This window comes from Dama dama, chromosome 15 (genome assembly GCF_033118175.1).
Source record: "Dama dama isolate Ldn47 chromosome 15, ASM3311817v1, whole genome shotgun sequence".
NCBI classification, from domain to species: domain Eukaryota; kingdom Metazoa; phylum Chordata; class Mammalia; order Artiodactyla; family Cervidae; genus Dama; species Dama dama.
In genome coordinates, this window is record NC_083695.1 from 84,870,460 (window position 1) to 84,892,783 (window position 22,324).

Sequence of the window (22,324 nt, forward strand, 5' to 3'; positions counted from 1 at the left end):
ACTAAAATATAAAAACCCAGCTGTTCATACCTGTTGACAAATGTTCTTATACTGATATAAGCCTTCTTTAGCCAAATGGCTCTTACGAAGATCCACACAAAGTTCCAAGTATTTCAACATAATCGGCTCGTGTATCTTTTGCCATGTTCTATGTTTCTTACTTTTCATAACATCATAAAGAACGTCCAAAGCAGGTTGCTTTTTGCCAACTTCAAGAAATTCTGGAAAAGTAATTCAGGAGAATTAAAATTAGTTATGTATGCTACATAAAAACCTAAGTCTTGCTTTTTAACTCGGCTGTTTTAATTTACCAACCTATTACCATCTCTTTTGAGGTCACATTTTTGATTTCTAATACTATGCCAAGGTAAAACAATGAAAAACTGATACTATCTCAAATATGCCCTATAGGTAAAACTAGATTTCACTCAATTCCTCTGCACCAATTATGTCTAAGATACTTTATAAAGTTCCAGAAATTCAAGTCAGGAGATTAACAATCTCCCCCTAGAATAGGCAGAAAAAGCAAGTGTAACTTCAGTCACAATGATCTGGCTGATGTAATTTTTGCTAGTTTGTATTAAGACTTGAGAACAAATTAGATTGGCTACATTCCTTTTAGATCAGTTGACTGTGTGGGTCTATTTGGGGGCTCTACTTTGATCATTTCTCTACTGACCTGCCTACGCTGTGGCCAATACCTCACTGTCTCGATCACTGTAGCTGACAGAAAATCTTGAAGTCAGGTAGTGGGGGTACTCCAACTCTGTTCTTCAGTACTCGCTGGCTATGTAACACCTTTTGCCTTTTCATACAAACTTCAGAATTGTTTGTAGATACCTACAAAATAGCTCACTGGCATCTCATTGAACCTATATAACAAATTTGGAAGAACTAACAACAGCATTTGTCTTCCAGTCCATGAGCACAAAGTATCTCTCCACTTATTTATCCCAATCTAAACACGAGAAACAAACTGAGACAAATCCCAGCTAAGAGACAAAATACCTGACGACCAATACTCCTCAAACTGTCAAGGCCATCAACAAATCTAAGAAACTGCCACAACCAAGAGGAGCCTAAGGAGACAACCAAATGTAATGTATCTTGGGTGGGATCCTGGAATACACAGGGGACATTACAGAGAGCTGAGAAAATATGAAAAATGTATGGACTTTCCTTAATAATAATGTATCAACACTGATTCATTAGTTGTAACAAACATACCACACAGATCTAAGATATTTATTAACAGGAGAATCTGTGTGTGGTGTGACCCTCTGTACTATCTTTACAATAATTCTGTAAATCTCAAACTTCTAAAATTAGAAGTTTTTTAATTGAGAAAAAATTTTAGAATGTAGAGCAAACAAATGGATACTCTTTAAAATTCACTGCCTAAACCTGATGGCATTCTGTATGTAGCAACATTTCAAAATCTGCTCCAATCTCAGATTTTGGGTACACTCCTTGTTTTGAAAATCAAAAGCAAAGGCCCCTCCATCACATTTCTGACCAAAGTTAAAATTTATCGTATTTTTTTTTCTTTTTTTTTTTTTAACTTTCTCAATACACTTAACAGATTATGGGTGGCTCTTTTCTGGTTTTGTTCAACTTAAAACTCAGTACGTGCCAAATTTCACACATACAAAAATTTCTCCACTGAAAATTTGACAAGTAATTTGGTAGAATACTAGTTTACGCTATAAAAAACTTAAAACACATCTGTTTTTAAAAATCATTGTTCATTTTTCTAAAAAAATCCTTGACAAATAATTATTTTTGGCATTAACCTAACAATGTATAGCATTATCTAAGATAGAACTATGCTACAGCAAACACAGACCAAAATGTCTCTCTTATCTGAAGGATTTACTAGATCTATGGATTTAGTGAGTAACTCTTATTTCTTCTTCCAATCATCATATCTTTCAGGAATGCTGCCTCTGAACATTCCTTCCTCCAGGAAAACTATAAACAATATTCCAACTCTAGTATATTTTTAAAACCTTATACAGGAAACATCACAAAACACACTGAAATAAGTATCTTTTAACACAATATCCTACATCATCCCATATTATACCAAATCATACTCCTCACATGCAAATTAATATAAACCCCTCTTCAATACTTCAATAATCTCAATATCAAATCTGCCAATATGGCAGCAAGGCCATTTTCACATTACACCCCTCCCAATCAAAGATGTAACATTGAATACAACTAGATACTTTGCTGGAGTAAGCCTTTTCTGTTTTAAGGGAATGACCTACTCATCATCTTCCTGGAGCATGCACACAGTTATTTTAAAATTCAACAATATTTTAGTGTTTTTTCACAACTATTTAACAGAAACAGCTTCTATCAGCCAAAAATTGGGAAGTAAATGTTTTTACGTTTATCCTTTACATTAAGGATATCACAGGAGCCCACCAAAATGACTCATTATATCCAATTCCCAATCTTACTTTGAGGATTCAAATTCCATTCTACTGTATATAAACACTATCAATATTTTGCAAAATAGGCACCAAGGGTTAAATTTAAGAGCTGGCCCCAGTATGATGTGGTGACAAAATAACAAACTATCAAAAAATAATTCCCAATCTCTTATTTTTAAATGACTGTGGTAACAATGTCACTTTAAAAAAAAGTAAGTCTTGTTTAGTGATAAAACTGAAAGTACTTTTCATTTCCTCAACAGCTAGTCAAAATTTAAGATTCAAATTCAATACTTTCAAATTCCAAACCAATCATCTAATTAGGGGAAAAAACAAGTTTTGGAGGCTGGAGAAAACTATCACACACTAAAAGCTGTATTGCAATCTTTAAAGAAACGCTCATTTCCAGATTGATATCGTCTTAAAAATAAAATCTGGAATTAGAAACTATTCCTAGGAGGGTAGGCATTCTTAAAGAAACAATGAGTGATCTATGTATCTACCTACAGTAAAGTTTAGGTCAGCCCTTCAATTTTACTAGTTTATTTGTGTAACAGACCAAGTAGATAAGCTATGTTACATTATTTGTGGGTTTAATAACTTTATTTTTAAGACACTGGTTGTAGAGTGTAAGTTAAAAGGCTGTTATTTCCAATTGCTTCCAAAAATACTGCTCTGACAAACCATTCTACACCTAAATTTACTCACATCTTATTAAGATACTCTAATGGATGGGGTCTAAATGTGATTTGATATTACCAATGTTATAAATGAGATTATTCCCATTAAAAATAAAATGTGCTCTGATTACCCTATTTATAAAATTTTGTTAGCAGTGTCATATGCCATCCACATTCTGCTCTTTAATACTAAAACAGGATCTCTCTAAGATGAAAGGTACAGAAATTATACTACCTGAAAGGGAAGGCATCTCTACCATACCAGCACTCATCTAAGAACTTTTTAAAAGGCCTTTTACAAAAACTACACTAACAAATTCAAGTCCCTGTCCCCATGTCTTTGTCATCTTGCCTACTTTAATTTGACATCTTCACAAATTGCTCTTCATGAATCAAATCTATTTCAACTTAGAAATTGTGAGAAAAGATTTTAAATGTTAACACATATCCCTTCTAATTTTAAAGTTACTGAAATATTAAGTTCATATACATTCAAAAGAGAGGAGTGAAGGATACAAGGCTTGAACACATCAACATGTAGTATATTTAGGCCACGGAGATTACAGTGCTTCAGCCAATTAACATGGGAAAAAAATGTGTTGGTAAAGCATTCAAAGGACTATAAAACAGATCTACAGTAGTAATTTCACCCAAGCCATTTGTATACCACAATATATAATTATTCTCTTAAGTTTCACAACATTCAAGAAATAATGCTTTCCCTAAATTTGCTATTTTGTAGGGTTAAATTTCCATCTCAATCTTATTTTCTTTCCTATAAATTAATCAGCATGTGTAAACTTCCTGCCTGTTCAAACTAACATGGAGGATCCGAGTGAGTGATTCGATCAAAGTTGTAGTTTCAATTGTTTTTTAGAACAGTTACTCTATTCCACAGAATGTGGCATTACCCTATTCCACAGACGGTTACTTATCCCCGAAATCGTTAATTTACAGTAAAAATAACAAGCATACGACAAACAGCTCTCTGGCCCTGACAGATTATCAGTAGTACCAACTGTACGCATTGACTGAAACTGACCTTTTCCTAAGAGGATTTTCAAACGAACTAACAAAATAAGCTTCATAAGTATAAAAGGGTTAACAAACACTGTACATCGATCCACAACAGGGGTAAGACCCAAAACTCGTTTGGCTTGAGGAAGCGTGAAAATGAAAGAGCAATGGACGCCCTAACACTTATAAACCCTTTAAGAATCTATTGAAAGACCAGAGAATACATTTGCACCCCTTGTAATGGCAACGTAATAAATGCCTCTTGAACAGATCAGGACACACACAAGTTTTCCCAACAGTGCCGCCGACTCAAGCACACATATGGAAATAATCGCAAGCAGCAGCGCAACAGTGGAGGTGGGGGGGAGGGGGGGAACCACGATGGATCTGGAAGTTCAGAGACCTTGGTGTTAGGCTTCTAGCTCAACAACTCACTCCCAGAGTGACCTTGGGCAAACCAGTCTCCCTAGGCCTCACTTTCCTAATCTTTGAGAGAAACTTCAAGTCTCTCTTATAGTATTAAGTCTGTCCCAACTTCCTTGTGACTCGGAGTAGGCTTCGCAGCTGCCAATAATCAATGCCAAAAGAAAAAAAAAAGGGAACGAGTTAAATGGGTCAGAGTCCCCGAAGCGGATAAGAGGGGTCGGAGGGGGAAGTGGACCCTGAGCCGGCAAAGCACGGCGCTGAATTCCGGGGCGCGGAGGCGTCCGCAGGAGGGCCCGGAGGTGGGCCTGCCAGGCCTCCCGGCCCGGCGGGAGGTGGAGCCGAGGTTCTCGCGTGCATTGTCCCCGGGAGGGAGCCATGTTTCCTCCTCCCCGGCACTCCCAGATGGCGGCTGGGGGCGCGGGGCCGAAGCGCACAAGGCCCCGTGGTCTCGGGTGAGGGGGTGCCCAGCAGAGGCGGGGAGAGAGAGAGGAGCTCGGGCCCGGGTCGGCTTGTCTCCGGAGCCGCGACGCGCCACCCTGCCCCCCGAGACTCACCGGGCGGCGGCGGGAGGAAGGCCAGCCCTGCAGAGAGACGGTTCCCGGCTCCGCGCCTCCCACCCTCGCCGCTCAACCTCCCATGTCGGTTGGAGCGAGAAGGGATACCATACCCAAACCCAGGCTGGGTCGGCGGCGGGCAGGCCGCAGGGGCCTCCCGTGCAGCCACAGTCGGGCGGTCGCACACCGCGCACCAGGCCCGGGCCCCCTCGACCTCCGAGGCCTCGGGCCGCCCCAGTCCGGCGCGCTCCGATCCCCTTCTCACCGTTGGCGCGCTTGAGGGCATTTTCCGGCCTCTGGAAATAGGCCGGCATCTTGGCGGCAGGCTCAGTTCACCCGGCGTCAGCGAATCCTCGGGGTCCCGGACCGGGAGAGGAGACGAAGGGGAACCAGCGCGAGGCTCCACGCGCCTCGCCAGCAGTCGCCCGCGCCCAGCCGGCCAAAGACGGAAAGGAAGAAACCACGTGACCCGCCCTGCGCGGCGGCGCCGCCGCCGCTTAGGCCCCGGATGTAGGGGGCAGGCCTCCGGCACGCCCCGCCCCCCCCGCGCGCGCAAGCGCGTTGGCGTCACGCGCGCCGGCTGACGTGGCGGCTGTGCTCGGCTGACGGGCGCTCGAATTCCACCTCCACACTTTTGCGAAACGTACGTTGGGGAGCCGGGTTCTCAGGCCCCTAGCTCCTCGAGTGAGAATAGGGGTGAGAAAGATGCATTTTGGGTCAGAGCTACTATCTGGCGAGAAAGCGCTGTCTTCCTCTAATATGATTTGTGCGGAGTCCTGCAAAATTAGAATCAAGTCTCATTCGCCTCAGTTCGGTTTCGTTCAGTCAGCTCAGTCGTGTCCGACTCTTTGCGACCCCATGGACTGCAGCACGCCAGGCCTCCCTGTCCATCACCAACTCCCCGGAGCTTACTCAAACTCCTCTCCATCGAGTCGGTGATGCCGTCCAACCATCCCATCCTCTGTGATCCCCTTCTCCCGCCTTCAATATTTCCCAGCATCAGGGTATTTTCCAGTGAGTCAGTTCTTGGCATCAGGTGGCCAGAGTATTGGCGTTTCATTCGCCTGGGGAAGGGAATGATCTAACTTGAAAGTGAAAATTAGTCGCTCAGTCCTCTCCGACTCTGCGACCCCATGGACTGTAGCCCGCCAGGCTTCTCTCCCTGGAATTCTCCAGGCAAGGATACTGACTTGGCTGAGTTAAAATACCAAATTTATTCACTTAACACAAATGCGTTGAGCACATATCATTAGGCCAAGGATGTCCACCTCTAGTGGAGACCTGTCACATGACGACTAGCATGGGGAGGAGAGTTGCAGTAAGTAACTAAACAAATAAGCAGGCTTTTTTCACATCTAGATAAAATTCTAAAGTTGGTGACACAGAGAGTGCCCGGGCCCTCAGAAAAGGCTCATTTTGAGCCAAGACCTGAAGGTTGGGATATACTGGAGACAACAGTTTGGCGTGGGGAGAAAAGAACATGCAGCAGACCAGACCCTCAAAATATTTGAAAATACGTGGGAGTGTCGTCGCCTTGATGTTAAGCATATACTGCATACACACCTAAGAAAAGGTTTGTGAAAGGTTAATGAAAAAATTCTGTAATAGGCCCTTCGCTACAGATCTTCTATTTTTGATGAACAACTTTAATGTTCAAACATTATACCTAGAACTTGAAAGCCATTTAAACTTAATCTAATTAGTCAAAATGAGTTCTCGGACTTGCCTGGCAGTGGTCCAATGGTTAAGACTATGCACTTCCACTGCCGGGGCATGGGTTCCATCCCTGGTCAGGGAAACAAGATCCTGCATGCCCTGCAGCTTGGCCAAAAAAATTAAGTTCATGCTCGCTTCAGCAGCACATATACTAAAAAAATTAAAATAAGTTCAGAAGAAAAATTCAGAAAGCAGCAGTGGAATAAATTGTTGCAAATTTATTACACATTTTGTAATAATGAGTGATAAAGAACCTGCCTACAAAAGAGGAGACCACCTGTAATGCAAGAGATATGGATTTGATTCCTGGGTGGAGACGACCACCTGGAGAAGGGAATAGCAAATCATTCCAGTATTCTTGCCTGAGAAATCCCATGGACAGAGGAACCTGGCAGGCTACAGTCCATGGGTTCACGAGAGTCGGACACGAAATTAGTGGCTAAACTCACCACCGCAGTAATAGATGGGATGTGTAAATTAATGAGAGTACCACATTAATGAATGAGAAAAACTATAGTATATACATAAAAAAGCATTTCCCCCTCATTCCTTCTGCCTCAGCAAAGAGGTTTTTCTACTTATCACTAGAAAGAGTATTTGAGAAATGCAGACATAGACAAAAAATAATTCACAAATTCTAAAAAAAAAAATTTTACTTTAAAATTCATTTCATTCCTCCAAATGATTAGATCACCCTGAGCTTACTCCTCAAAAAATAAGAACAAAGTTGAGCAGTAAGTATTAAAAAGCCATGGGAACTGTTTTATAGGACGAGATCAAGAGACTTATTTGTGTATTCAATAATTAAGTCAAAATTAAAGAGCTAAACATAAAAGCAAATATAGCTTTTAAATGCTGTATATAGAAAACTTTTTCAGTAGACCAGAGAGGTACATAACAGAATAAAATAAAAAGAAACCTGGCCTAAGTATCAAAAAAGCTTTCCAACATTCTTAACTTTCCATTTTCAAATCTCAAAGAAAATGGTAAAATGATTATTGATTATTACTCATTATTTGGTAGACCTAAAACAAAATACTAGAAAATTGGAAGGTAAAATGAAATCCAATGTTTCTACATCTTTATCCTTTTCTCTTTGAAGTTATTTTAAAAGTACAGTCAACCCTCTGCACCCACAGCTGTGGAGTTCTGCATCCTCAGATTCAACCAGACATGCATCAGAAATATTCAGAAGGGAATTCCCTGAAGGTCCAGTGGGTAGGACTCTGCACTTTCACTGCTGAGAGTCCAGGTTCAGTCGCTGGCTGGGGAACTAAGATCCCACATGTCATGTGGCATGGCCAAAAAAATAAAATGCCTTAAAAGAGAGAGCAACTGATAGAAAGAAAGAAAATATTTGGGAAAAAACGTTCCAGAAATTTCAAAAAGCCTAATTTGAATTTGTTACTGGCAGCTATTTACATAGGTTTACACCGCATTAGGGCTTTTTCCCAGGTGGCACTAGTGGTAAAGAACCTGCCTACCAGTGCAGGTAGACATAAGAGACATGGGTTCAGTATCTGGGTTGGGAAGGTCCCCTGGAGGAGGGCATGGCAATCCACTCGTGTTCTTGCCTGGAGAATCCCATGGACAGAGGAGCCTGATGGGCTGCAGTCCATAGAGTCGAAAAGAGTCAGACACGACTGAAGCAACTTAGCACTCACACTACATTGAGAGTTATAGGTAATCTAGAGATTATTTAAATTATATAGGAGGATGTGATAGGGTTACCTGCAAGTCCTATGCCATAAGACTTGAGTATTGCATGTTTTGATATGTGGTGGGAACTGGAACCAATTCCTTATAGATACCAAGGGAAGACTGCATTTGAAGCATTTGGTAATATGTCAACACCAAATGGGGCTTCCCTGGTGGCTCAGTGGTAAAGAATCTGCCTGCAATGCTGGAGACCCCAGTTCAATCCCTGGGTCTAGAAGATTCCCTGGAGGGGGGCATGGCAACCCACTCCAGTCCTCTTGCCTGGAGAATCCCATGGACCTGGTGGACTTCAGTCCATAGGGTCACACAGAGTCGACTATGACTGAAGCAACTAAGTAGCAGCAGCAGCAATAACAAAGGACCATTTAAGTGCCTGAAAAGTATTTAGAGTCTGTTACCATGTTTTTGAATGAGTAAAGGTATAATGTCAATTTCCGGGATAAATTTACCTATTAAACTCAACTAGCAGGCATTGAGTACTAGCTAACAGCCATAACATTAGATGCTGGGGATAAAGACAAGCACGATGCCTCCTTTCACAGAGATGATGATTCACTAGTGAAAATAGACTAGTACACAAAGAAGGACAAGATGGGATCTATTCTGGGCCTGGAGAAAAGCATAATTACTTGCTGTTGATTAATGCTCACTTAGTGGAAAACAAGCAACCTGAATAATGCTAAAAGCCACTCAGGAAGTGGCGAAAGGAAGTGATCAGGCTGATGAAGGTTTTTTCCCCCTAATCAAGCTAGTTTATACTGTATATGACTGGATAATTTCTCTAATACAGTGTTTTGTAGGATTTTTCTGACTTGAGTGGAATAAATAAGGTTCTCCAAAAAAAAGAGTTGTTAAGGGTACAACTGAAGTACTACGTTATACATATTTGCAACATAATACTTCACAGCTTTAAAACAAGTATCATGCTTCACAATTTACTGAAATGCTTTCACATTCATTGTTTATAAGAATGCTATAATGAAGATATTTGTACTGATGAACATAATAAATTTCAGAGTTAATCCAAGGTTCAGTTTATACATTCATTCAGCAAACCATTACTATGTGTCAGACTTGAAAGGCAGGCACTCTATAGGTAGGTATGCAGCGCTAAGCAGGACAGATTTGGTTCCTGCTTTCTCAGACTTTGCAGTCAAGAAAGAGGAAAACTCTGAACACTCATCAGAAGCTCCATGGAGGGAATTCCCTGGCGACCCAGTGGTTAGGACACCATGCTTTCAGTGCCCAGGGCCCAGGTTCAATCCCTGGTCAGGGAACCAAGATCCTATAAGATGTACCCGGTAGCCAAAAAAAAAAAGCCACATGGAGACAGAGAATCCACTCCAGCCCAGGCCGCCATTGTCTCTCTAGACCCATCTCTCACCACTCTCACTGTCTATCAGTGCCTGAAACAGCCCTCTCCTACCTCCAACCCGATCACTTCACTTGGAAATTCACCACCACCCATTCCTTACTCTGGCAACAAGAACCTATTTCTCCTTCACATTAAATGTCACTTCTGCCAGGATTCTTCCCTGGCTCCCAGATTAATTTAGATACCAAGGCATTGAGCACCAATAACATCCTGTCTTAGCGCTGACCATACTTCAGTGTAATTGCTTGCAGACTGTTAAGCTCTGAGAGGGGAAGGACCACATACACATGTTGTTCACCACTGTATCCCCAATGCCTGGCAGAGCATCAGGCAGCAAGATGCTCTCAAAAGATGTTGGAGAGAGAAATGAATAAATCCTTATGTAAACACATAGAATACATTTTCCTATAATACTCATGGGGCAGTAACAAGTTTAAAGGCCAGTGTATGTCATGTTTCACTCATAGAGCATCTACCCATCTACATAGAGCGTTCACTATCCCTAAGCTTCACATGCAAATATTAAAGGAGAAACAATAATATTCTTCATCCAAAGCTCCTAATTACACTGATTCCAGACCTCCAACTGTGCCCAAGTTCATTCATGATTTTCTGAGGTCAGTGTTCAAAGATACCATGCTTTCCTGCAGTATATATCCCTTTCCCCTCACCACCATCATTACCTAACTCCTGCTAATACTTCAAGCCTCAACCCAAAGTCTTTCTCTGCAAAGCCTCTTCTGCCAGCCGGGGCTGTCCCTTTGCCATGGTCTTTGCTCAAGTCACCGTTAGCTCCATCACCCAGGCCAGTCGTGAGCACTCTGCAGCTTCTGCAACCCTGGCAAGGGATGGCTGCGTTTCTCCAAACCACTGGCAACTGGAGGTGGATCCATGACCAACTAGCTCAACCCACTAACTTTATTCCAGAGCACGCTTTCTGTATCTCCTTCCCTGTCTCCCTCTTCCCTTAAATTCTCACTTCTGATGCTCACACATCAGTCTAGGCCATGTGTGCTTCCCCCATGCTATGGTCCTTTCTCTTCAGTCATCTACCAATCCCAGGTCATACCCCCTCATTCCTTGGCTGTTAGTTCTGGTTCCTGTCACTCTCTCCAACACCACCATTGTAATGATTGGTGGGCTCTATACCCAAGTAATTGATCCTGGCAGATATCCTGGCCACCTGGCCTTCACCATTGTGTCCTCTACCTGACCTCAGCCACTCACACACCCGTTGATACCCTAGGGTCTAGACCAAGAGTCAGCACTCTTTCTATAAAGGGCCAGGTAGTAATTATTTTAGATTTTGTGGGCCATGAAATACCTTCAATTCTTGGAGCAACTGTTCTTGCTAAAAGGATAATAGCCTTTTTTCTTTTTTAATTTGAAAAACCATTCTTATCTCAAGGCTGTATAAAAACAGGCTGCAGGCCCAGATTTAACCTGCAAGGCCATAGTATGCTAACCTTTATCCAGATCTTGTCACACTAACTATCTCAGTTCCCAAATCTAGATTTCAAGCATATTACTTTCTGACCACTCCCTGCAGTTTGGTTAATGCTATCAGACCCCAACTGGAACAACCCTGCTGTTTGACTGGGATTTATTTGCAATCCATTCATCCATTGTACCTCTTTTCTGTGCTCTCATCCCGCATGTCCTCTGTTTCCTCCAGACCCAACTTTTTCCTTCTTATTTATTTATTTTGGCTGCTTCTGGTCTCAGCTACAGCTACAGCACGTGGGGTCCTCAATCTTAGGCACGGCATGCAGGATCCCTAGTTGCAGCATGTGGGATCCAGTGCCCTGACCAGGGATCAAACCCAGGCCCCCTGCATTGAGCACGGAGTTTCCCCCCACCATGAAAGTTCCTCCAGGCCCAAGATGGACTCCATCATTTAGTTATTGTCTGCTCAGTTCTCTATTTTACCCCAAACCCTGGCCAATCCAACCCTCCACCTACTCCTGCCTGCAGCCTCATATGATTGGAGATGAAGGCACAGCCATGCCGAGAAGTCTCACTTCAAATTCACGACCACAAGCCTCAACGAGCGCCAATGCTGCTGCTCACCCATCCTACTGCACTTCTCTTGGCCGTGCTCTCACTCTCCTAGATGATCAGTTCATACATTTTCCTCTCTCTAACCTCCAGGCCCTCCTTTCTCTACTCTCCATCGATGGCTGAGAGAAAATAGAGGAGAAGTTAGAGAACTTTGGCACTCCGCCATCTGCTGCCCACCTTCATCTGTGCTCAGACTCCTTCCCTCCTATTACCATTCATCGGTGCTCCTATCTAGGGTCAGCCCTTACCTACCAACGCGTTGGATTCCATCTCCTCTCACATATGGAGATGACTGCCATATCCTCTCTAAAAGACTTTCTCCACTTGACTTCCAGGAACCTCCTTTCCTGATTTCCTTCTCACTTCTCTGTCTGTTCCTCGTCCCTCTGACCTCTAAGGTTGAAAAGTCCCGGGGGTCAGTTCCTGGACCTTGTCCCTCCTCTAACTGCCTTTATCTCTTGGTTCTAGCTCATGGTTCTAGATACTTTTGCTGTAAGCATCTTTGCCACAAGCATTTTTGCCCCAAATATTTTTGCCTCATAACTAATTGGCCATAGGCAATTTTGCTATAAAAGATAAAAACAGTGGGGGGAAAAAAACTAAAAGAACAAAAAGTAAAGGAGAGACATCACCTGGTAGCTCGATAAAGACATCAGTAATGTCACTGACTGGACAGTCAGTCCAGCCTAATGCATTTCAACTCATTGAAACCAAACTGTCAAACCCCAAACTGTCAACTGGTTATTATATCCTTCATGGCAAAATTGTCTTATGGCCAATTTGCAGCGAAAATGCTTGCAGCAAAGAAGCTGACAGCAAAGGCACCCAAGATACTAGCTCATAGCTTTACAAATCACGTCTGTGCTGTCAAGTTACAAAACTGTATCACCAGCACTTGACCTCTTTTCCTGAAAGCCCAGCTCACACCCAGATGTCTATTTGAAACATCCATTAAATGTCTGACACGCAATGTACACCAGCCTGCCCCAAACCAGACGCCAGGTCTCTCTGGCTCCATCCTGCTCTTCTTCTCACCATCCCCCAGAGAATAATTACCCTGTTTTTCTGGTTGCTTAAGCCACAAAAACATTAAAGACATCCTTGACTCCACTCTTCTCTGTCATAGCCCCACGTCCAATCAGCCCATCAACAAATCCCACACACACCACTTCCACGGCTCTCCAATGATGGTCTGAGTCACCATCACTTCTGAGCTGGAGTGTATGATGACCAGCAGGCTTGTCTTGCTCTTTTCATCTGCCCCCCTCCCTGTTTTTCTCCACAAAGCAAGGAGGGGGATCCTTTTCAAAACAAAAGTGAGGTGATCGTGTCAGTCTCCTAATCAAGATCCTCTTGAGGCCCCCAGATCACTCTGTGAAAGTCAGTCCTTATAATGACCTGCAAGACCCAACAGAGCCCCTTCTCTTCCCTCGTCCCTCTCACGTTATATGCCAATGTCACCTTTTCAGCGATGTCTTCTCTTACCTCTTTAAAGCAATAATAACCTCCCTTCTTTCTATACTTCTTAGCATGCTTCTAGTCTTTCATGTCCTCCATAACATTTATTTACTACCATTTGACCCCTGATATATTTTATGAGTTTATCTCTTTACTGTCTGCCCCTCTAAAAGGGAAGTTTTTTGTTTGTTTGCTTGTTTGACTGTGCCATGTGGCCTGTGGGACTTTAGTTCCCTGACAAGGGATCGATTCCAGGCCTTCAGCAGTGAGAGCAAGGAGTCTTAACCACTGGACCATCAGGGAATTTCCTAGAATATAAGCTTGATGAGGGCAGGGATTTATGTCTGTTTTGTCCAACTGCTGTATCAGTTGCACCAGTAACAGTACCTCACTCAGAGTAAATACTCAGTAAGTCAAAGTCATTTGAATAAATGACAGTTGGTTAAAGCAAGCCTTCTATATTATAATTGCCCATGAAGGTAGAGACTGGGACTGTTCATCTTTGTATCTGGACGGTGCCTGGCTCATGGTCACATCCAGAAAGTGTTTGGTGTGTGTTTCAAAGCAAATCGGTGGCACCAATGCTTTATGATAACAAACTAGGTCCAAAACCTCACAGCCTGGTGTTCCTCACCTTGAAAATGTCCAGCTGGAGTTGGGAAGCTTTTAAACAGTGGTGTGCCCAGGGCACATGTGGAGTGCCCTGTGCTTATGCCAGGCAGTTCTCACCTCCCTGAAAGTTCAAGTTCTGCAAATTTAAAGCAGGAACTTGCAATTCAGATTCAGTCGAGTATATTTTTTAGCAGAAACATGTCCTGGTGATATATTATTATTGATTGGGAAACATGCATCTTACACTCAGGAGTCTTCAGTTAACATTCTACTTGCCTTGGGGCTTCCCTGGTGGCTCAGTGGGAAGGAACTCGCCTGCCAGTCAATGCAGGAGACACGAGTTCGATCCCTGGTCCAGGAAGATCCCACAGGCCGAGGAGCAACTAAGTCTGTGCTCCACAACTACTGAGCCTGTGCGCTAGAGCCTGGGAGCCCATATGACCTAGAGCCTGTGTGCCCTCGAGCTTGTGCTCCACAACAAGAGAAGCCAGCACAATGAGAAGCCCACACGCAGAAACAAAGAGGCGCCCCCACTCTCCGCGACTAGAGAAAAGCCCTTGCAGCAGCGAAGACCCAGCACAGCCAAAAATAAAAAAATTAATTAATTTTAAAAGAATTAAAAAATATTCTGCTCGCCTGTAGAAGAAAACTGAAGGGAGAAACAGGGGCTTGTTTATGGGACATGGAATACATGCTCACACAGGCCAAGGTTGGCATGCCATGGAGCCCAGCTACTGCAGGGGAACTTGGGAGATTATGCTGAAAGCTACACAAACCAACTGCAGCCAAGAAAGCAGAATGAGTAAGACACTGTGCATAGTGGTTTTGGGTGTGGTTTGAAACAAGGCTTCTCTGTGAAGCATGTTAAACATGATTAGAAGGAACCCTGGAACATGTAGACTTTTATCTTGGGTTTGTGGATGTTAGATTATCTTCACATGGACCTTTTCATTGTGTTATCTTCTCACGGAGCAGCTAAAACAATCCCTCCACAGAGGGCCCTTTCCTAAAGACCAGCCCATTTTAATTCTCCGCCGAGCATTCAGCACCAACAGGGAGTTTTCTTTGTTACCTTGGTTACTATCTGTCTTACTATGCTACATAGTAAGCTTTAAGAGGTCAAGTTTGTCTTGTTCACCATTGTATCTCCAACTCCTAGAACTATGCCTGGCACAGGGCAGGCATTCCATAAATATGAGATGTGTGAATAAATGAAAGAATGGAGGCTGTGGTAGACAGACTTGTAAGATGTGGTTTACGCAGCCTGTGTAATACCTAAGACTGTAAATGTGATGGGGTATTACTGTTGTGCTTCCCTGGTAACTCAGATGGTAAAGAATCTGCCTGCAATATAAGAGACCCGAGTTTGATCCCTGGGTTGGGAAGATCTCCTGGAGAAGGGAATGGCAACCCACTCCAGTATTTTTGCCTGGAGAATCCCATGGATGAAGGAGCCTGGTGGGCTACAGTCCATGGGTTCGTAAAGAGTCAGACTGAGCGACTAACATTTTCACTTTTTTTTTAGGTTATATTATGTGTCACAATTGACTTTAAGAAGGGGAGATTGGGACTTCCCTGGTGGCCCAGTGGATAGGAGGGACTCCGTGCTTCCACTGCAGGGGGCCCAGACTTGATCCCTGGTCAGTGAAATATCCTGCATGCTACATGATGTGGCCAAAGAAAAAGGGGGCCGGGTACATTATTTGGGTGGGCCTAACCAATCACATGAGGTCTTTAAATCTGGGTCTCAAAGTCAGAGGCAGAGGAGGGAAGAGATTCAAAGCATGAGAGTATCTGGAGGGAGCTACACGAAGAAAAACTGTGGCGGGGGTGGAGGGCGGTCTAGAAGCTGAGAGCATCTCCCAGGCAAAAGTCCTCCTGTGAACAGAGGTCTCAGTCTGCGAGGAACTGAATTCTGTCAACAACTTGGATGAGCTTGGAAGCCAATTCTTCCCTGAAGCCTCCAGAAAGGAAGGCAGCCTGGCCATCAAGTCCCTGAACAGAGAGCCATCACCCAAATCTACAGAACCGGGAGCTAAGCAGTGGGTATTGCTTTAAGCCTCTGTTTGTGGTCACCTGTGACACAGCAAGAGAAAACGAATCCAGAGTCCTTAACAGTTTTCTCCACAGTAACTCACAGAAGAAAAAAGACTAAAACACTCTGGAGTCTGCTTTGCAGGAGGTGAAAACTGAGGTACCAGCTCAATGGAGGAAAAGAGCGAGACTGTAATTAAGGTGTACCTACAGATTCAGACAGAGCCAAAGAGCTCTGAGCTGAGACTCTCTGAGACTGTGAACATGTACTCCACACTGGTGTTTTTAGAAGTATAAGTATGTTTCATTTCCTAGGGGACCAGGATTATAAATACATCTCAGTTCTTCCTATGAGCACAATCAGATTTGGAGTCAATTGTGGCTTAAAACCCCAGCTTTGCCATTTGACTTGACATTGAGCAGGTAATTTCTCTGAGGCTTAGATGTATCAGCTCTGAAATAAGCATGATGAGGTTGTTGTGAGGTTGAGTGAGATACTACATGTATGGTTCTCAGCACCAACCCTGACACAAGCTCTCTAGAAAACATTTCCACATATATGCATACAAGATGGATAAAATAATCAGTGCTTGAAATATTCATAGCCTCTTTCTGCCCCCTTGACTGCTAAACTATTCTGATGTTGACTAATGAGCATTCCCCGCTTCCCTTCCTCCTGTTTTCTAGATATTTTATTTTATTTATACTTTATTTTCCAGATACTTTATTTGGTATGCAGAGTAACCAATTGACCAATCAGGAAGACAACTGGAGAAATTGGGTAGGAGATTCAAGGAAAGGAATGAGATGAGAGACAGAGGGAGATTAAGGGGGTGGGAAAACAGGTTAATGGAAGTGAAAAGGAAAGAAGAGAGAAAATGAAAATAATGGAAAAGTTATTTGTAAGGAAGAGTAGAAAGAGATATGAGAACCCGTGCCAGATGAATGAGAGACATAGTTTCCCAAAATACGAGGGAGTCAGTGCCAATGTAAATACATGACTGAATAACTAAATAGATGCGAGTAAATAGATTTCCCGAGGAAAATTCTACATAATTTATATAGATACTTTGCCCTCAAGAGAGTGGAGCATAACCCTCCACTCTTTAGGCATGGGCCATGCATCGTGACTTCTATCCAAAGAGAACAGTACAGAAAAGGGGGTGGGGGGGTGTCTTTACAACAAACACAACCTCAGCCAGATGGGCAAGGTTTCGTAAGATGTGATGAGAACTGCACTTGACCTCTGTGGTCTTCCTCCCCCTAAATGCATAACCCAGTCTTATCATGAGAAAAACATCAGACAAACCCTAACCGAAGGGCAGTTTCTAGAATACCTGGCCACCACTCCTCAAAACTGTTAAGGTGATCAAAATCATGGAAAGTAGAGCCAAGACGACCCTAAGGACACACATTGACTAAATAGGTTATCCTCACTAGAAACCCGAAACAAAAAGAATTAGGTAAAAATTATAGAAATCTGAATTAAATATGGACTTCAGTTACTAATATATCAACATTGGTTCCTTTTTAGTTCATTTTTTAGTTATGACAAGTTTACTATTGTGATATAAGATGTTAATAATAGGAGAAATCGGGTGAGGAATATATAGTAATCTGGGGCTTCCCCGGTGGCTCAGTGGTAAAGAAGCCACCTGTAATGCAGGAGACCTGGGTTCAATCTCTGGGTCGGGAAGATACCCTGGAGGAGGGCAAGGCAACCCACTCCAGCACTCTTGCCTGGAGAATCCCAGGGATAGAGGAGCCTGGCAGGCTGCAGTCCATGATGTCCGTCCATGATGTCCCGACGAGTCGGGCAAGACTGAGCGCGCACAGTGCCATGCACACATATATTAATCTCAGTATTATCGGTACAACTTTTCTGTAAACTGAAAACTGTTCTAAAACAAAACGTTTATCCCAGATTTCAGCACCAAAAAAATTTTTTAATTAAAAATTATAAGTGAAATGTTTAAAAAATATGAGCGGAAATAAATTTTAAGACATTATCACTGAAGGCAATAAATCTATGGTTTTTAATGTTCTTTGAAAAATGCAAATAAAGATCAGAATTCATTTTAACTGCATTTTCTTTACTGAACTGTTTCTTTTAATGTGACACAACTCCAAAGCTGGACTTCTTGGGGCCTAGGTTCCAATATAAGCATCCCGAAACCTTGAAGAATACAAGAAGAACGACCTCCTCTTGGCGATATTCTGGAAGCCTCGAATAGGCTGGAAGCCAGTTAACCATCAAGACAGTGTCAGGGTAGCTGACTGAACCCCCTTCCAGAGGTGACTTTCTAGTCCCCAGGCAGGCCTGGAATCCCTCAAAAGAGCTGCCACCCACACCGCCAAAGAAGTTCTTGGCTGACACGGTGCCTAATCTCTGCTTAAATCCAATTATTGAAACAGATGAAAAGAAGTGCCACACTTGGCGCACAGGGACGTGGGCATTGGAACATTTGTGGGAAACACTGGGTCCCTTGTCCACGTGCTCAGAGGGTTTGGGCATTTTCCAAACCTGTATCAATGCCAGTGATTTCTTACTCTTTTCCTGGGGAGCAAGGAACAAGCAGGCTGTGCAAACCAGCCGTAGCAGGCCAGAGACCGCCATCCGGAGAGACGCCTGCTGAGAAGCTTAGGCCAGGGCTGCTGTCTGGGAAGTCGGGTTTGGAGGTTGTTCCTGCCATTCCCAGAGTTGATGAGTGACTGTGCCTGAACTATTCACACACGAAATGGGGTTCACATTGAATACCTGTTTCCTTGTGAGAGGCTGGAATTTTGCTATGCGTTGGGCAGGAAGTGCCTCTGTGACCAGCCCTCAATAAAAGCCTTGCGTCTCTAATGAGCTTCCCCGATGGACAACATTTCACATGTGCTGTCACTGCGTGTCACTGGAGAAGCCAAGTGCATCCTACGTGACTCCACTAGGAGGTGATTCTTGGAAGCCTGGACCTGGTCTCCTCCAGCTATCACCCTGTGCCTTTCCCCTTAGCTGTCTGGCTTGGATCCTCCAGCAATAATAAATTACAGCCTTGAGCACAGCTACGTGCTGAATCCTGTGAGCCCCACACAAGTCATTGAACTTGGGGTAGTCTTGGAGATGCTCTCCACATCAGGGTGATAGCATTAGTTTATTATAAAAGAGAGACGTGGAAGTTACTTACATGATGAAATATTTCAGTGGAATGGGCAGATGCCATTTCAATAGTGATTTATTTCGGTCTATAGGCTTCCCAGGTGGTGCTAGTGATAAAGAACCCACCTACCAATGCAGGAGGCACAAGAGACATGGGTTCAATCCCCGGGTGGGGAAGATCCCCTGGGGGAGGACATGGCAACCCACTCCAGTATTCTTTCCTGGAGAATCCCATGGACAGAGGAACCTGGTGGACTGCGGTCCAAAGGGTCGCAGAGAGTCAGAGGTGACTTAGCACGTACTTTTAAAGAATGTCACCACGTCTAAATGAAAAATAATCTTTGTTGACTAGAACTACTTTGGTGCCTCCATATTCTGGGAGAAGAAATTTATCTCCAACTTTCTTAGTAACTGATTTAATCTCTCTACCCCTTCCCTTAGAACCCAATCCAGCAACTACTACTGTTGCTTGCAATACTTTTCCTTGCAATTTTTTTATGGAAGTATAATGCCGCCACTGGCTAGTTTCTGCTGCACTCTTTTTAACTAATACTTGGACAAAGAAGGAAAGAAACTTCCTAAATGCCTGTCCTGCCATGACTCCCACCACTGTAGTTTAGTTCATTCTCTCCACAAGGCTACTCTTATCTATAACATTAGCATAAAGATTTTTCTTGGTCCAACCCTTATTAAGACAAACACAGAGGAAAATAAGATTAGCTCCATTTGATCACTAAGAAAACAAGCCCAGAGAAGACTGATTTAACAGTAATGAGGGGCAAAGCTAGGATTAGAACTCAAGTTTGTGTTGCCACACCCAGTGTGATAACTTTTGGTTATCACCAAAAGTTGGGGTGCCTCTCCTCTCTCCACCCTCTGCTTCTTCCTCTTGACTGTGGAGAACCTGTCTGGCAGGTCTGACCACACCAGGAAGTAAAAGAGGAGGGAGAAAATTCCAATCACAGTTTGCAGAGACAACCTCTGCACTCAATAGCCTGTGTCCCCCTTCCCTCCCGGTATATACCACCATCTCCTTCCAATCCTTTGTTTCAGTATCTACTTGTCATCATCTCATCCTCATTTATTTTGTGAATGCCTCCGGAACGTCCCAGAGACGAAGGTGACACCCATGGGCCTTGGCCACAGGGGGCTGTCCCTAACTCTCTTAGAGGAAGTACTTAAGGTGCCCAGAGCAGAGCCACCTGAACAGGCAAGGAGAGCTTGTGCTCTCATCCTGCCCCACCTCTGAGGCTTTTTTCTCTTTCCACAAGTTGGCCTCTCTAGGTCTGAAGTCCCAGAAGCAATAGATCTGGTCATGCGTCCCCTCTCTTCTGCTTTCTCGCCTGCTGTGAGATGGTCACAGATAAGAACTGTGCTCTACCATCTCCCCCGCCTTTAGTCCACGTCACAGTCTGTTTTGCAGATGCTAGCACACTGAGCAAAGGAAATCAAGTCTTACTGATTCTGCATTCTTGTTAATTTAATGGAAACTGGTTACCCAAATACCATACCAGTTAGTGTGGTAATACTGGTTAGCCCAAATACCACACAAAATTATTATGTATTTTGGGCTAACTGTGTCTTTAAGATTCAGCAAAGTGGTGAAGTGGAAAAGACAGGATATCTGGGGGCTACAGATTTAACAAATTTTCTTATTTTTTTTCTATTTACCATGTTTCACCAAGTCTAGAAATGCCATCAATGATTAAGCACATCATTTTATGTACCATTAAGAAGAAAAACACTTCCAGTTATAATTATAGGATGTGTCCCAATTTCAGAGATTTAAAAATTTGAACTCCTGGATGCAAAGAAATATAGCATTTTTAAAATTGTGAAATAAAAGCAATAGCATGAGAAAAAAACTGCCATAGTCTTATCTACCTAAAGAAAACCACTTTTACTAACATTTTAATTTTTTTCTATATTTTTAGTTATGGACCTTTGCTGTTGTTTAGTCACCCAGTCGTGTCCGACTCTCTGCAACCCCTTGGACTGCAGCATGCCAGGCCTCCCTGTCCCTCATCATCTCCCAGAGTTTGCCCAAGTTCATGTTTATTGCATCAGTAATGCTGTCCAGCCATCTTATCCTCTGACACCCTCTTATCCTTCTGCCCTTAATCTTTCCCAGCAACAGGGACTTTTCCAATGAGTCGTCTGTTCAAATCAGATGACCAAAATACTGGAGCTTCAGCTTCAGCATCAGTTCTTCCAGTGAATATTCAGGGTTGACCTCCCTTAAGATTGACTGGTTTAATCTCCTTGCTGTCCAGGGAACTTTCAGGAGTCTTCTCCAGCACAGTTTGAAGGCATCAATTCTTTGGCGTTCAGCCTTCTTTACAGTCCAGCTCTTATAACCATACGTAACCACTGGGAAGACCATAGCCTTGACTATATGGATCTTTGTCAGCAGAGTAATGTCTCTGCTTTTCAACACACTGTCTAGGTTTGTCATCGCTTTCCTGCCAAGAAACAAAGCCTTCTGATTTTATGGTTGCAGTCACCTTCTGCAGTGATTTTGGAGTCCAAGAAGTAGACATCTGTCACTGCTTCCACCTTTTCCCCTTCTATTTGCCATGCAGTAATGGGGCCAGATGCCATGATCTTAGTTGCTTTAATATTTAGACTTAAGCTGGCTCTTTCACTCTTCTCCTTCACCCTCATCAAGAGGCTCTTTAGTTCCTCTTTGCTTTCTGCCAAAGATTAGAGTGGAATCATCGCGTATCTGAGGTTGTTGATGTTTCTCCCACCTATCTTGATTCCATCTTATAACTCATCCAGCCCAGCACTTCTCATGGTGTGCTCAGCATATAGGTTAAACACACAGGGGAACAGCAGACAGCCCTGTCGTACTACTTTCTCCATCTTGAACCAATCAGTTGTTCCACACAGGGTTCTAACTGTTGCTTCTAGACCCACACATGGACCTTACAGATAGCATATTTAAAGCCTTTATGTACTAAATATACTAATTTATAAATATTTGTAAATATATATATTTATGCACTATACCCCTACCTGCCTCCTGAGAAACCTGTATGCCGGTCAAGAAGCAACAGTTAGAACCAGACACGGAACAACAGACT

At 43.2% G+C, this 22,324-nt stretch overlaps 2 protein-coding genes across 2 annotated transcripts in view; both read right to left on the reverse strand.

Moving 5' to 3' along the window:
* EIF3A (eukaryotic translation initiation factor 3 subunit A) overlaps window positions 1-5,573 on the reverse strand; it is a 31,024-nt gene extending 25,451 nt beyond the window's left edge. The window contains exons 1-2 of the mRNA XM_061162756.1: window positions 5,387-5,573; window positions 31-221 (exon numbers count right to left, since the gene is read on the reverse strand). Of these exons, the coding sequence (XP_061018739.1) occupies window positions 31-221; window positions 5,387-5,435 (240 nt within the window). The 5' untranslated portion in view covers window positions 5,436-5,573. The remainder of the gene's footprint in view (window positions 1-30; window positions 222-5,386) is intronic.
* Window positions 5,574-19,542: 13,969 nt separating this feature from the next.
* On the reverse strand, window positions 19,543-19,836 carry LOC133070778 (10 kDa heat shock protein, mitochondrial-like). The gene has a single exon (XM_061163177.1). It carries the CDS (start codon window positions 19,834-19,836, stop codon window positions 19,543-19,545), a length of 294 nt encoding a protein of 97 aa, XP_061019160.1.
* Between the last annotated feature and the right edge of the window lie 2,488 nt (window positions 19,837-22,324).